General features: G+C 42.9%; 1 protein-coding gene across 1 annotated transcript in view; it reads right to left on the bottom strand.

Moving 5' to 3' along the window:
- Positions 1-2,220: 2,220 nt before the first annotated feature.
- The window catches only part of TEX14 (testis expressed 14, intercellular bridge forming factor), a gene marked incomplete at its 3' end in the record, with an annotated part of 67,766 nt that continues 55,921 nt past the window's right edge, over positions 2,221-14,065 (bottom strand). Inside the window, exons 27-32 of the mRNA XM_084237953.1 lie at positions 10,315-10,392; positions 9,498-9,597; positions 7,187-7,279; positions 4,518-4,627; positions 3,230-3,281; positions 2,221-2,257 (exon numbers count right to left, since the gene is read on the bottom strand). Coding sequence (XP_084094079.1) covers positions 2,221-2,257; positions 3,230-3,281; positions 4,518-4,627; positions 7,187-7,279; positions 9,498-9,597; positions 10,315-10,392 — 470 coding nt within the window. The remainder of the gene's footprint in view (positions 2,258-3,229; positions 3,282-4,517; positions 4,628-7,186; positions 7,280-9,497; positions 9,598-10,314; positions 10,393-14,065) is intronic.

Genomic DNA, 14,065 nt, shown 5'->3' with positions numbered 1-14,065 from the left:
AAAGCTGGAGGTAAAGTCATCTGTCGAATCTTGGTGGTAAGTAAAGAATGGAAGTTTGAAATAATACTGCTGATAGTGAGAGAAGCAGCATACTAAAGAAACACAGTGGGACTGCCATATGCAAGAAAAGGACTAATGTATATATAGTACCTGGCACATAATAGGAGTTTCACAACCAATAAACAATATCTACCACAACAATCATTATTTAACATCGGCCAAATTACTTAGTCATTGGCCAGACAGAAGATACTCTGCTGGTCTTGTAGACAAAAGATTACAATCCACGTGAGTGGAAATTTGTGTAGAATTTTATGAACACACAGTTAGATGACATTATAATATTACTCACCACTTTATCATGATATGTCTGCTATCTGTCCTAATATTTCTGTGTATGTTGTTTTTTTAAATTGTATTATTTTCTATTGCAGTTACATTGGTTTACAACTCTGTGTGATTTAGGGATATAGGTTCAAACCTCTTTAGATGTATGTTACCACACGATATCTAGGCATATTGATTTTTTAAGATGTATTTTTATTTATTTATGCATACAAGAATTGGGATGTAGGTCAGAGAAGGGGGAAGTTGAGAGGATTCACCAGAGACATAGTGGAGAGCAGAACAGGCAGATCTACTAAAATACACTGCAGAGGGGAGCAGCAGGCAAGACAGGAGAGGTCTGCTGTGCCATGTGGGTTAGCTCCCTGGCCAGGGATTGAATTCATGCTGTAGTGGCTGCCAATAGCTTGACAGTGCTGAGACTTTAACCCCTGCGCCATCAGGGAGGCCCCCTATGCATGCTGATTTTGTCTCACCAACTAGAGAAAGTTTTTTTTTTTTAAAGATTTATTTATTTATTCATACAAGCACTGGGTATAGTCAGAAGCATGGGAGGGTGAGAGAATTCACCAGAGCCAGAGCAGGGAACATAACAGGCAGAAGGACTGAAGTATACTGCTGAGGGGAGCAGCGGGCGGCAGGAGAGGTCTGCGCACCATGTGGGCCCCTCGCCAGTGGCCAGGGATCGAACTGGTGCTTGCAGAGGCCGCAGGCAGCTTCGCAACCCAGCGCTCAACCACTGCGCCTCCAGGGGAGGCCCTAGAATAAGTTTTTTGAGTGGAAGGACTATGTATCCATCAAAATTTCTTACACGTGGAATTATTTGTTAACTATTTTTCTTTGGCTTTCCTCTGTTTACAATGGCAAGCAATAGTTGCCTTCATTTGTACCTTCCTATTCTATTTGTGTTGGGGACAATTTTGAGGGGCTAAGAACTGTCTGAATACAACCATTCACAACAGGAACTATTCAGTTTCACAAAGACCTGTTACTTTCTAAGACAAAATAAAATGTTAGCAGGCTAGTACTGTGCATCAGCATACAGCTTCCAAAAAAAGGTTTCTATTCAGATGTGAAGGCTTCAAAGTGGAAGTAGATGAAGGTACAGCAACCTTCTAAAAAGTAAGCTAAACACATCTGTGCATCTAGCAGTAGTCATAAGAGGCTAAATTAGGGAAAATGTTATCTTAGTCTTAGCACAATTTCCTTCCTCCAAACACCAATGATGTGAAGTATATAATCTGATATACAAAGATGATGCTTCATTACCTTAAAGAGTTAAAAATATCTTGTGTCTTTATTCCCACCTTTTATCATGTAAGTCAGCACTAGCTGGGATGGATGGAAATATGGCAATCCTGGCCAAAAGGAAGGCAGAGAGTCTTTCTGTTATAAACCACAGACAACTGGTGCCAGTGTGCATGGTGGGGATAGCAGTAGTTGCTTATTTGTCAAACTTTTAACTGAAATTAAAACCTCTCTGGGTAGTGGTTTTCCTCCCATGAGTCCCAACAACTCAAAATAGATCTTACACAGTGAAAACTTAACTGGTATTAAAAGTAAACATTTTATTATATAACAGAAGTTAAGGTTTTTTGAAAATCTGTTTCAACAAAACCAAAGGCCATTCTGGGCACAGTGAGAAAATTCTACAGTCAAAACTACCTTTCATTTTCCAGAAAGCTGACCGAAAACATATGACTAAACGTGCTGCAAACAGACTGGGCCATGTTTTTATGTCTATTGTGGCAGCTGATCACAGAGTGAGTGATCAAACCATTGCCCTGATGGTGACTGAAGCAGACGAGGGGGGACAGGGCCTCACAACCAGGACGCTCGAGCCAGGCCACGAGTCCATTTCTGGTCCATTTCTGGTCAGTCTGACAAGTCACTCTGATCCAGCACGATTATCCTGTAAGGATGTTGGGGTTTTTTTGAGAACACAAATGTGAGTTTCAAGTCGGTGCATGTTTTTTAAAGACACAAATGATAACCTCATTCTATTCAGTTGCACTGAAAGGGAAAGGGACTTTGACCTTTATAATCAAGGGAGATTATGATCAAAAACTGTATCATGGAAATGCAAATAACTGCAAAAGGATAACCACAGCTTCTGTATTCCCTCTTTCTGTCTAAACTGCTCTAGTGCTGCCTCTATCAAAATTGACATTATTGGGAGCCTCCCCTGGTGGCGCAGCAGTTGAGCCCTAGGCTGCGAAGCTGCCAGCAGCCTCTGCAGCACCCGTTCGATCCCCAGCCACCAGTGAGGGTCCCACATTGTGTGACAGACCTTCCTGCCGTGCCCGCTGCTCCCCTCAGCAGTGTGTTTCGTCAGTCTGCCTGTTCTGTTCCCCCGCTCTGGCTCTGGTGAATTCTCTCTCACTCTCCTGCGCTTCTGACTGTACCCAGTGCATGCATAAATAAATAAATCTTTTTTAAAAAAATTGACATTAGTGGGCCTCCTGCAGCAGGTTGAGCGCCGTACTGTGAAGCTGTCCGCAGCCTCTGCAGCGTGGGTTCAATACCCGGCCAGCCAGGGAGAAACCCATGTGGTGCGGCAGATCTCTCCTGCCTTGCCCGCTGCTCCCCTCAGCAGTGTTTTTGGTCCGTCTACCTATTCTGCTCCCCGCTCTCTCTCTAGTGAATTCTCTCACCTTCCTACGCCTCTGACTGTACCCCAGTTCTCGTATAAATAATTTTTTTTAATTGACATTTTCACCTTATATTTTAATTAACTAGAAACATTAACATTTTAAAAATTGAGCAACTGTGAATTCAAAGTTTTGCCATTAATGTTTATTTAGATACTGGCAAATGTTTAAAGTCTGCTTAGGTTGTCTATGAAGGCTGAACTTTGACCTACAAACATCTGGTATCTCATTACCTGGAGGGTTCAGACCAACCCAGTCGCTTCCAAAAGCAGGATTTTAGTTCATCTTGAGGAAAAACACAGGGAGAAGAAAAAAACAATCTGATTACTTCTAGGTCAAAGGGTGCCAGTGTTCGGAAGTCATAGTAGTGCCCTCTCTAGTATACTGTTTTAGCTATAACAGAGATAGGATCTTCTGAAAACACAGTTCATGAGCCTCCCCTCCTAACATTCTGAGCTCTCTGCTACAGCAGTGCATACCAATGTGGCTGGTTCACAAAGTCCCTGCATTATGTTCTCAGTTAACTCAGTACCAGCTAAAGGCTCACACACTGTGGGCCCGTGCCAGTCAAATCCTGGAGAAAACAGAATGCACCCCTGAACTTTAACAACATCATAACGTACAGAGATGTAGTCAGAGTTAAGGGAGCAATCAAGGGACAGCACAGTATGCAGTGCCTAGCAGTGGTGTGAAGCCATTGTCACTCCTAAGTCTGAAGAGGTGTGACGGTGGGGGTGAAGGTGGGACAGGCCAGTTACTAGAACTGGATGAGAACTACAACTGGGAAGGAGTGTCTGCCTTACAGAAAGCTGCACTTGTGAAGGGATACCACTTCAATGAGGTGCTGAGGTACAGAAGTAGGCAGACGGAAAATGTTGTACCCCAAATGCTTTCCTGCATTCTGATCTTCTGCTGGGCCTTCCAAAGAGGAAGCCAACTGGCCAAGAAGTTCAGGTCAAAAAGGGTCCATATCCCGGGACAGAGGAAGGAGAGTAAGAATGGTCTGGAGAAGGGATGAAAGCAATACCAGTTGATCTGAAAGCATTAATGTCTCTAACTTCCTGAGGGGGAGGAATTTAAATAAAAGGCATTATTTAAGAATGGTACATCAGAAGTCTTAAAGGTCTATCAAAATAGTTATAAAGGCTAATTTATAAATCACATTACTTGCAAATTCCATTTAAATTCTACAATTTACGATTTCTTTTTGTATTCTAGATTGTGTGAGAGCCAAATTTAGAACACTTTTTGAAAACACTATACAGTAAGAAGCAAAACATCTTTCCAGACAATATGCAAGATAAGGATGATGAGACTGGCCTAAGGCTTGCTTTAGAAATAGAATTGGAAGTTGTTTTGTGGTGAAGCTATGATTGGCAATTAACAGAAAATCTGAGCTGACCTACAGGAGAAAGTATAGGAGGATTATGTATAGTATCAGGGAACCATTCCAAAATAATTCTGATGCTTATCAAAGCCCAAGAACCACAGGTGATGTGATAAATGATCACTCAGTCATACCTTCTTCAGAAGTCCCTAAAAAGCTCTCTGATTTCCTTCTTTCTGGCTTGATGCTTGCTTCTTCTTTCCTCTTCTTTTCACCAATTTCTTGTTCCTTGATACTTGTTTCCCTTTAACAACAATGATTTGGGGCATCAAGCCATACGCATAATAGCCAGGAGAACAGAACAGTGCTCTAAAGGCAACATAGTAATAGCTAGCACTAATGGACTGTTCCCCCGGGTCAGAAACTGATTCAAATGCTTTAATATGTATTAACTCATTTAATTCTCATGACAACTATGTAAACAATAAACTATCCCCCTTACACAATAAGGAAATTAAGGAACAGGGAACCTAAATTATGTGACTAGTAAGTCCAGGGCTGGGGATCTGACACAGGCAGTCTGTCTCAGAATCTGCTTTCAACCACTAGGGCTATATAGTATCAAAGACAAAAAGCATTGTAATTGGTTTTACAACCACCATTTATTTTACTTCCTAAAACTCTCTCTGAAGTGAAATATCTCACTGATATGTCTGTTTAAGATCATACCTATCAAGAGCCTCCCTGGTGGCCTAGGGGTTAAGTATCAGTGCTAGCACTGCAATGGCCTACCCCTATGGTGTGAATTTGATCCCAGCCAGGAAACTAACCCACATGGCACAGCAGACCTCTCCTGTTTTACCCATCGCTCCCCTCAGCAGTGTATTTCAGTAGATTTGCCTGTTCTGCTCCCCACTCTGTCTCTGATGAATTGTCTCATCCCCTGCACCTCTGGCCTATACCCCAGTTCTTCTACACAAAAATAAATAAAATCTTTAAATAAAAAAACAACAACAAAGATCACACCTGTCAAAACTGTTATGAAGAAATGATTTCTCCAACTCTACAGTAAGCTCTTTAAACCCTACCTCCTGCGTCTCCAGGCCCTAGCATAGCACTCAGCTTACTGTTGAGCCCTTGGCTCAACAGATGCTGGCTGGACCACATTCTTCTGTTTTCATTTAGTGCATATTAAAAGTAAATATATGTGAAAGAGAGAAATAAAGTCAGCTAAGATAAAAAGGATTCTTTCCCCCTACCTCTCATCACTAACAAGATCATTGGCTCCAGAGTGGGAAAGGCCTTAGGGTAACGTCTACCTCCTCCCCAGTGCCTGACCAGAGCTCTCCAGATCATCCCCTTTACCTGCTGGTAAAGTAAGTGGAAATGTAGCCATTTCCCTAGCAGGTAATTATGGCTGTTACAAACTTTGTGCTTTACTGAATAAAAATCTCTTATTGTACAGTTTCTAGTCACTAACTCTGTCCTTTGGGGAAGAACAGAGTAAGCTGACTCTTCACTTTATAGTATTTCAGGTATTTGAAGGCAGCTATCAAATTATCTACTCCATCTGCTCTTTTCTGGACGAGCCTCCCCACCTCCTTCAGCTGTTCTCATATGACATGGTTTCGAGATCTCTGCCTGTTATGTGGCCATCCTCTTCTGTTTGTGAATGTCCCTTTTAAAATGTGACATCCAAAAAGGAGTCCCATGCTGTGTCCTAGGATCCTCTTACCAAAGTGAGACATCACTTTCACTTGGACAGAACATTTCTGTCTGTTCAGCATTAATGCTGCATTGACCTTTCTAGCTACTGCATCAAATTGAAGCCTCAAAGATTCACTGTCCATGCCTCCTTAAAGAAGAATTTCCTGAATTCTTCCCTCTCAAAATGCATGCTAAGTGTTGGGTATATTTAAAAATAAAACATACTTCCTGCCTTCAATGAAACTTCCAATCAAAAATTCTCCATTGGGTTCTCCTTGGTGGCGCAAGGGGTTAAGACGCAACCTATGAAGCTGTCTGCAGCCACTGCAGCACAAGTTCGATCCCCAGCCAGGGAGCTACCCACATGGTGCAGCAGACCTCTCCTGACTCACCCGCTGCTTTCCTCAGCAGTGTATTTCAGTCAATCTGCCTGTTATGTTCCTCACTACGTCTCTGGTGAATTCTCTCACCACCACCCCCCCCCGTACCTCTGGCCTGTACCTCAGGTTCTTGTATGCATAAATAAATAAATCTTTAAAAAAAAATAAAGAGGTCTGCTGCGCCATGTGGGTTGCTCCCTGGCCAGGATTGAACTCGTGCTGCAGTGACTGTGATAGCTTCATAGGTTGTGTCTCAACCCCCTGCGCCACCAGGGAGGCCCCCAAAAAATAATCATTAAAAAAAAATTCTTCATTGAATGAGATTGCTTGAATTCTATACTTTTGGATCTAAATGTTCACCTTCATCTTTTAGAGAAGTCTAACATTTCCACTTGTCCAGATCATTGGAATCCAGTCTGTCACCCACAACACTGACTCTTAGATTTATGTTACGTAAAAATTTGATAACCATGCTTTGATTTAATTCGGTAGATTTAATTCAAATGACCGATGAAAATGTTGACAGTGACAGGGCCAAATACAGCAATCTTAGAGGCTGCTGTCTCTAATGATATCAATCTTTCAATCAGTATCTTGAGCACTCTAGGTAGCTGGCAGAACAGAGGTGGAGTGCAGACAGGAGTCAGGGCCGGCTTATCTACAGCAGTGTAATGTAATCCATCAGCAGATATGTATTCTCCAAGGAGCTTAGGTATTTTTTAAAAAAATTGAACCTCCCCCTTCCTGGAAAAGAAAAGAATGATTCCCTGATTAACCTTGCAGAGCCTTTGGGGAGATCCTGTGGCACCACGCTGTCCTCAGGTGGCTGCAGCCATCTTTCCAGGTCCTCGTCAAGAGTAGAGTGAGCTCTGTCCAAGGGCAAGTGAACAGAATTGAGATTATAAGTATTTCCCTTCTTCCCTGACACAAATGCATAGCACCTTAGAGTGGGAAAGGTTCTTTAAACTTGTGCTTTCACTCTACATATGAGAAAACCAGAGCTCAGCAAGATGGGTTACTTAGTTGCACAAGTTATACAGACTTATAGAGGTCCATATGGTTCAATCCAACTGACATGTGCACTAAAGCCCTCCTTTAACCCCTTGACAAAAACCCTCAGCACCTATGAGATCACTACTCATTTAAACACAATAGAGGAATTTCCTATCATTTGCAGCTGAAAATATTCTGCAGGCCTTCCCCCAGGATCCACAGGACCAGGATTAGGATGAGGCAAGTAGCATTAGTGCAGATTCAGATCCTGTCTTTCTTTAAAATTTAGCTATTTTTGGGCCTCCCCGGTGGCGCAGCGGTTGAGCGCTGGGTTGCGAAGCTGCCCGCGGCCTCTGAGGCGCCAGTTCGATCCCCGGCTGCTCCCCGGCCACCAGAGGAGGGTCCCACATGGCGCGCAGACCTCTCCTGCCGCCCGCTGCTCCCCTCAGCTGTGTACTTCGGTCCTTCTGCCTGTTCTGCTCCCCGCTCTGGCTCTGGTGAATTCTCTTACCCTCCCGCGCTTCTGACTGTACCCAGTGCTTGTATAAACCAAACAAACAAACAAACAAACAAATAAATAAGACATGCCTCTAGAAAATAAAAAATAAAATAAATAAATTAAAAATAAATTAAAAAAAAACTTTAAAAAAAATAAAATTTAGCTATTTTGTTCATCATGGATTTTTCTGCACTGATTTTGATATTTTTTAAGTGGCACCGAAATAGTTCAATCTTGATCCCTAAATTCTCTGGTGTCCCCTTCAATATTGTGCCCAAGGAGTGTTCTCACTCATCTCACCCCTGTCCAGGCCCTGAATGACAGGACAATGCAAGAGAAGTCAGGAGGCAAAGGTGAGCCAAAGTGGCTTACCTTACAACACAAGTCAAAGGAGAACACCAAATCCGGAAAAGAATCAGGTTTCTTGAGGCAGTCCTCTGATTTTAGACTGAATTGTCTGGGTGACTGCCCCCATTTTCTTTAATTTGCTAAGAAAGATCTAAAAATTCTCTTCTACGGCTTTTGAATAAATTGTTTTGAAAGAAGCTGAAACTGGTCTTTGCTTAGAAAAATGATGTAAAAACAAAAAAAATTGACAAAACAATAAATAATCCTATTAAGAAATGAGCTAAGGATTTGAATAGACATTTGTCCAAAGATATCCAAATGGCTACTGAACATATGAAATGATGTTCAACAACACCAGTCATTTGGAAAATGCAAATCAAAAACCACAATGAGATATCATTCATACCTTTAGGATGGCTACTATCAAACAAACAGAACAAGTAGTGGTTAGGATGTGAAGAACTCAGAACCCTTGTGCACTGTTGGTGGGAATGTAAAATGATGCAGCTGCTGTAGAAAATAGTATGGTATTTCCTCAAAAAATTAAAAATAGATTCACCATATGATGCAGCAGTATGTCTGGGTATATATCCAAAAGAATTGAAAGCAGAGTGTCTCGAGGTATTTGTATGCTCATGTTCTTAGCAGCATTTTCACAGCAGACAAAAGGTGGAAGCAACCCAGTGTCCAACAGGTGAATAGATAGTGTTCTCTCTCTCTCTCTCACATACACACACACAAATGATATTCAGCCCCAAAAGGAAAAAATTCAAAATACATTACATCAATGAACCTTGAAAACATGCTAGGTGTAATAAGCTGGCAACCAAAAGACAAACACTGTATGGTTTCACTTATATGAGATGTCAAAAACAGTCAAACTCATAGAAATTGAAAGTAGAATGATGGTTTCTAGGGATGGGGGTAGGGGAGAGGGAAACTGTTTAGTGGGTATAGAGTTTCAGTTTTGCAAGATGAAGTTCAGGAGACAGTTGTACAACAACGTGAATACACTCAACTCTACTGAATTATACACTTAAAAATTGTTAAAATGGTAATTCCATGTTATGTGTATTTTATCACAATTAAAAAATTTTAAATGAAACAATAAAACCTTTTAGAAATAGGGGCTATTAGGATAGTATGGAAAACACTAGAGGGAATGTCTTGTTTCTCAACATTAGGAAAAAAAACTTACAAACTAATAGAGTTTTAAAAATTCTTTTAAAAGTCAACTTTTCTGTTACCTCTCTGTATCTTCTTCTAAATCCTGAGTTTCTGTGGTCCAAAGCATACTGCTATCTTCTCTCTTACTTTTAGTTTCTTGTTCTTCTAAGTGCCTTTGATCTAGAAACAGTTGAAAGACTTAAGCTGATTAGAGCAATAGAAAAATACTGAAAAATCCTGCCTTAAAGCGCAAAAAAATAAAGGCTAATCAGTGGCTCCTGAGGTAAGCAATGACCAGTTCCCCTCTTCCCAGGACAGCAGGGGCCAGGTGGCAGTCTGCAGGGCGCCTGTATTCACAGCAGCTGCTTCTGGGGTCTTGGGAGCTCTTTGGTGCCAGAAGAAGCTACAGGACATCTTGTCTGTGCCAAGGCTCGAGAGAGTCAGAGAAAGCAGAGGAAAGAAAGGGCACATAAAAGAGGAGGCAAGAGACCCTGAAACAAATCGCACAAATTTACTCTTGCAGACCATCCTGTTGTGACTTGTTAGATGTTTCCAGGGAGGAATCCGGGTGGGGAAGTACAGTGCCCTTTAATGTATGCCAGGCATTTTACATATGCTATCTCACTCCATCCTATTAGTAGTCCTCTGAAGGGAAGGGAACGAACATTTGTTAAGTATCTTATAACGTAAGAGGCACTGCACGTGGAGCTATTTATTATGTACATCATGAGGTAAGAATTATCCTCCCTGTTTTACAATGATGGTGACTGAGAGTTACAGCCATTAAACAGTCTGCCATACATCCAAGGTCCACACTCCCCCAAGCGAGCCCCCTGTGCTGCTCAGGATAGCATTAAAACAAAACTGGAAGAAAAGACCTGGGTGGTTCCAGCTTACCTCTTGCCGAGATGTCCAGATGACTCGCTGTGTTCTCACCCAACACAGTGCATGGGACCTGCTGCTGCTTCAAGTGCTCTGTCACGGAACAAAAGGCAAGTTATTTCTTCCTTCCCACTGCCCCTTCTCTAGGACAGTGATTCTCAAAGAGTGGTCCTCAGACCAGCAGCATCTGTATAACCTAAGAAGTTGTTAGATATGCAAGAACTAGAAACTCTGGGCTTGGAGTCCAATAATCTGTGTTTTAACATGTCTTCCAGATGATTCTGATGCCTGACAAAATTTGAAGGAGGACCACTGCTTTAAGGCATTCCACATTTAAAAGGAATTCTTCAGGCCTCCCTGGTGGTGCAAGGGGTTAAGGCGCAACCTATGAGGCTGTCTGCAGCCACTGCAGCATGAGTTCAATCCCCAGCGAGGGAGCTGCCCACATGGCACAGCAGACCTCTCCTGTCTCGCCTGCTGCTCCCCTCAGCAGTGTTTCAGTGGGTCTGCCTATTCTGTTCCCCACTGTTTCTGGTAAATTCTCTCACCCCCCACACTTCTGGCCTGTGCCCCAGTTCTTATATGCATAAATAAATCTTTTTAAAAAATCTTTAATTAAAAAAAATAAATGAAAGGTGGGCCTCCCCGGTGGCGCAGCGGTTGAGCGCTGCGCTGCAAAGCTGCCCACAGCCTCTGCAGCGCCAGTTTGATCCCTGGCCGCCGGCAAGGGTCCCACATGGCACACAGACCTTTCCTGCTGCACCCGCTGCTCTCCTCAGCAGTGTACTTCATCAGTCTGCCTGTTCTGCTCCCCACTCTGGCTCTGGTGAATTCTCTCACCCTCCCATGCTTCTGACTGTACCCAGTACTTGTATAAATAAATAAATATATATAAATCTTTTTTTTTAAAAATAAATAAATGAAAGGAATTCCTTAAGTATGACAAAATCGCAGACAACACTAAAATGAAAAATAAAATGAAGACAGGTTACAGTGGCAGAGCCTATGTCATAGGTGCCTTGCCTAACTGACATACAATGATTCAAGATTAATATTCACAACTAATCTTCACAACAGGATCAACTGTGTTACTGTTATTCTTGTTTATCAAATGAGGAAATGAAGGTAAAGAAAGGTTAGGAACCTTGCCTAGAGTCACACAGACAGTAAGACATTGAATTGGAACTTGAATCCAGTCTGGCTCTAAAATTTATGCACTTTTTTTTTTTTTAGTTTTGTGATTTTCACTATCTTCATTATTATTATTTTTGTGTAGAAGTTCTGCAGTGAAGGCCACAGGTACAAGAGGCGAGAGGATTCACCAGAGACAGAGTGGGGCGCAGAAGAGGTGGAGTCACTGAAATATACTGGTGAGGGGAACAGCAGGCAAGACAGGAGAAGTCGCCCGCTGTGCCATGTGGGTTAGTTCCCTGGCCAGGGATCCAACTCAGGCCGTAGTGGTAATACCGCTGAGACCTGTAGGCTACCAGGGAGGCCCTAAAGTTAATGCTCTTAAAATCTCTATGTTATAATTTGTCATAATTCAAAATGTTCCCTATCTTTATTGGCCTATATTTCAGATTTTTTAATCTAATCTATGTAAAGACAAAGGAATTTCCAGTTCCTAAAGAATTTATCGCTAGTCCGAGACAAGCCACAGTGAAACTCAGTACACTGCTTAGCATCTGTTAGATGCTCAGTCTCCTTAAAATGTTCCCCAGAACAGAGCAAAGCAGAGAGAAGACAGCTGCAAGGCGCACAGACAGGAAACCCAGGGGGAAACCTGGACTTGCCGGGGAGCACGGATGATGGTACAGCTGCAGTCTCTCCCTTCCTGCAGGACAGGAAGCAGGCATACCTGGCAGCTCCTCACAAGATCATTTCATGAAATTTGAAATTAAAAAAAAGTCATTTGCATCCTTGTTCAAAGTAGTTCCTTGTTGATCTTCAAGGATCACCTGTATCCTAAGGTGCTAAAGGATATAGGCTCCTCATAGGCCCTTGTCAGAAGCCAACAGCATTACATGTGTCAGCAGGTGTCAACTCCAGGTCACTCCCCAGCACTCTTTTAAGGGGAAAAGGCAGCACAGCCATGACACATAATAATTGCATGGGAGGGACCAGTATTAGGAGAAACTACTCAAGCGCCCTTGTGACCCACCTTAAAGTATAGACATCACCTCAAAATCTGGCCCTGATAATGCCCATAAGTAAAATAAGGGTTCCACAGAACATGCTGGGGTACAGCAGTACCATGAGGTCATGCTGTTTAAATGGGGAGGTCCACATCGTAAATGCAGAGAGGACAGCAGAAGCCAAAGGAAAAGTAATGCTAAGGTCAAACTGCAAATTAATCTACAAGTGTCTTAAATCATGACCGAGAAATAGACGACACTGAGCACCCACCTGAGCAGGATGTGCGAGAGTGGGACAACACTCTCACAAGTAGCAGTTTCATCACTGCACTAAAATGAGCAACCAGAGAGGAGCAATTTGCAAGTACTGCCTAGGGAGTCCTCAAGGGGGAAAGCCAGGGTGGAGCTGGGGTCCTAAAAGCCTAAACCAACATCCCTGTGACCAGGACAATCTGGTGGCATTTGGGGAGGGATGCAGCGTGGCAAGGACCTATGATTACAGAAAAAGGAAATCCAAGGGAGGTCCTGGCAGCTCTGAGTGGCTCTACCATGTTCACCAGGACAATGTTCATGGGTTGGGGTTGTGCTAGCCTAGAAGGTAGCTTCTACTGATTAGGACCAGATAAGTCCTCACTCACCTGCCTCTTCCTGATGAGACACAAAACCTCAAAGACCCTGATAACTCTGTCCCTCGACAAATTCTCTAGAGTTCCTGTACAAAGAACCGGACTATTAAAAGTTAATGAGATGCATACTTTGTGGGTGAGGGATTGGCAGATGAGGCTGTCAAGAAGAGTCAGGTCTTTCCTGGAGAAGCAAACCACCTGCCCCAAATGTCTCTATAACCGTGCATCATTTATTTTTCAGCATCAGTTCCACTGGGCAGGTCCAGCCCATCAGCTGCAACCAAACATGAACTGGCTACAGCTCAGTCTCTGCCTGAAATGGAAAATTCTGGTCTCATTAGGTCTTGTGCCCTCTTGAAAGGGAAGTAACCATGATGCCAATATCTTTAATACCTCCTCTATAACAGCAAGATTCAAAGGATAGGATGTTTTGGTCTGAGTAGTCAAGACTTCAGGACTCCAAGGTATGCAGGTTTGATTCAAAAAGGAGACATGAGAGGGCCTCCCTGGTGGCACAAGGGGTTAAGCACAGCACTGTGAAGCTGTCCGCAGCCTCTGCAGCCCAAGTTCGATCCCCAGTGGGCCAAGGAGCTACCCACATGGTGCAGGAGACCTCTCCTATCTCGCCTGCTTCTCCCCTCAGCAGTATATGTCATTCAGTCTGCCTGTTCTGCTCCCCGCTCTCTCTGGTGAATCCCCTCACCTACCTGCACCTCTGGCCTGTACCCCAGTTCTTGTATGCATAAATAAGTAAAATCTTAAAAAAAATAAGAGGAGACATGAGAATACTTTTAAGAGAAGAAGTTCATCACAATAAACATCTTGCATGTTGCTATCTCCTCTTAGGAGCATTACTCTAGCTCCTTTTAAGTAACAAAATGAAAAAGACACAGGCCAATCGTCTTGGCCAGGCTTCCATAATAATTCGAGGCCCATTTTATTGGAAAACTCCCCTTTCCTGAGTTTTGGACATTCCATCAGACCATCACAGGATCTTTTGTACTA

This window comes from Talpa europaea, assembly GCF_964194135.1.
Source record: "Talpa europaea genome assembly, chromosome: 7".
Taxonomy (NCBI): Eukaryota; Metazoa; Chordata; class Mammalia; order Eulipotyphla; family Talpidae; genus Talpa; species Talpa europaea.
Note: the sequence above shows the minus strand (reverse complement) of the source record. Positions and strands in the feature narration are given on the sequence as shown.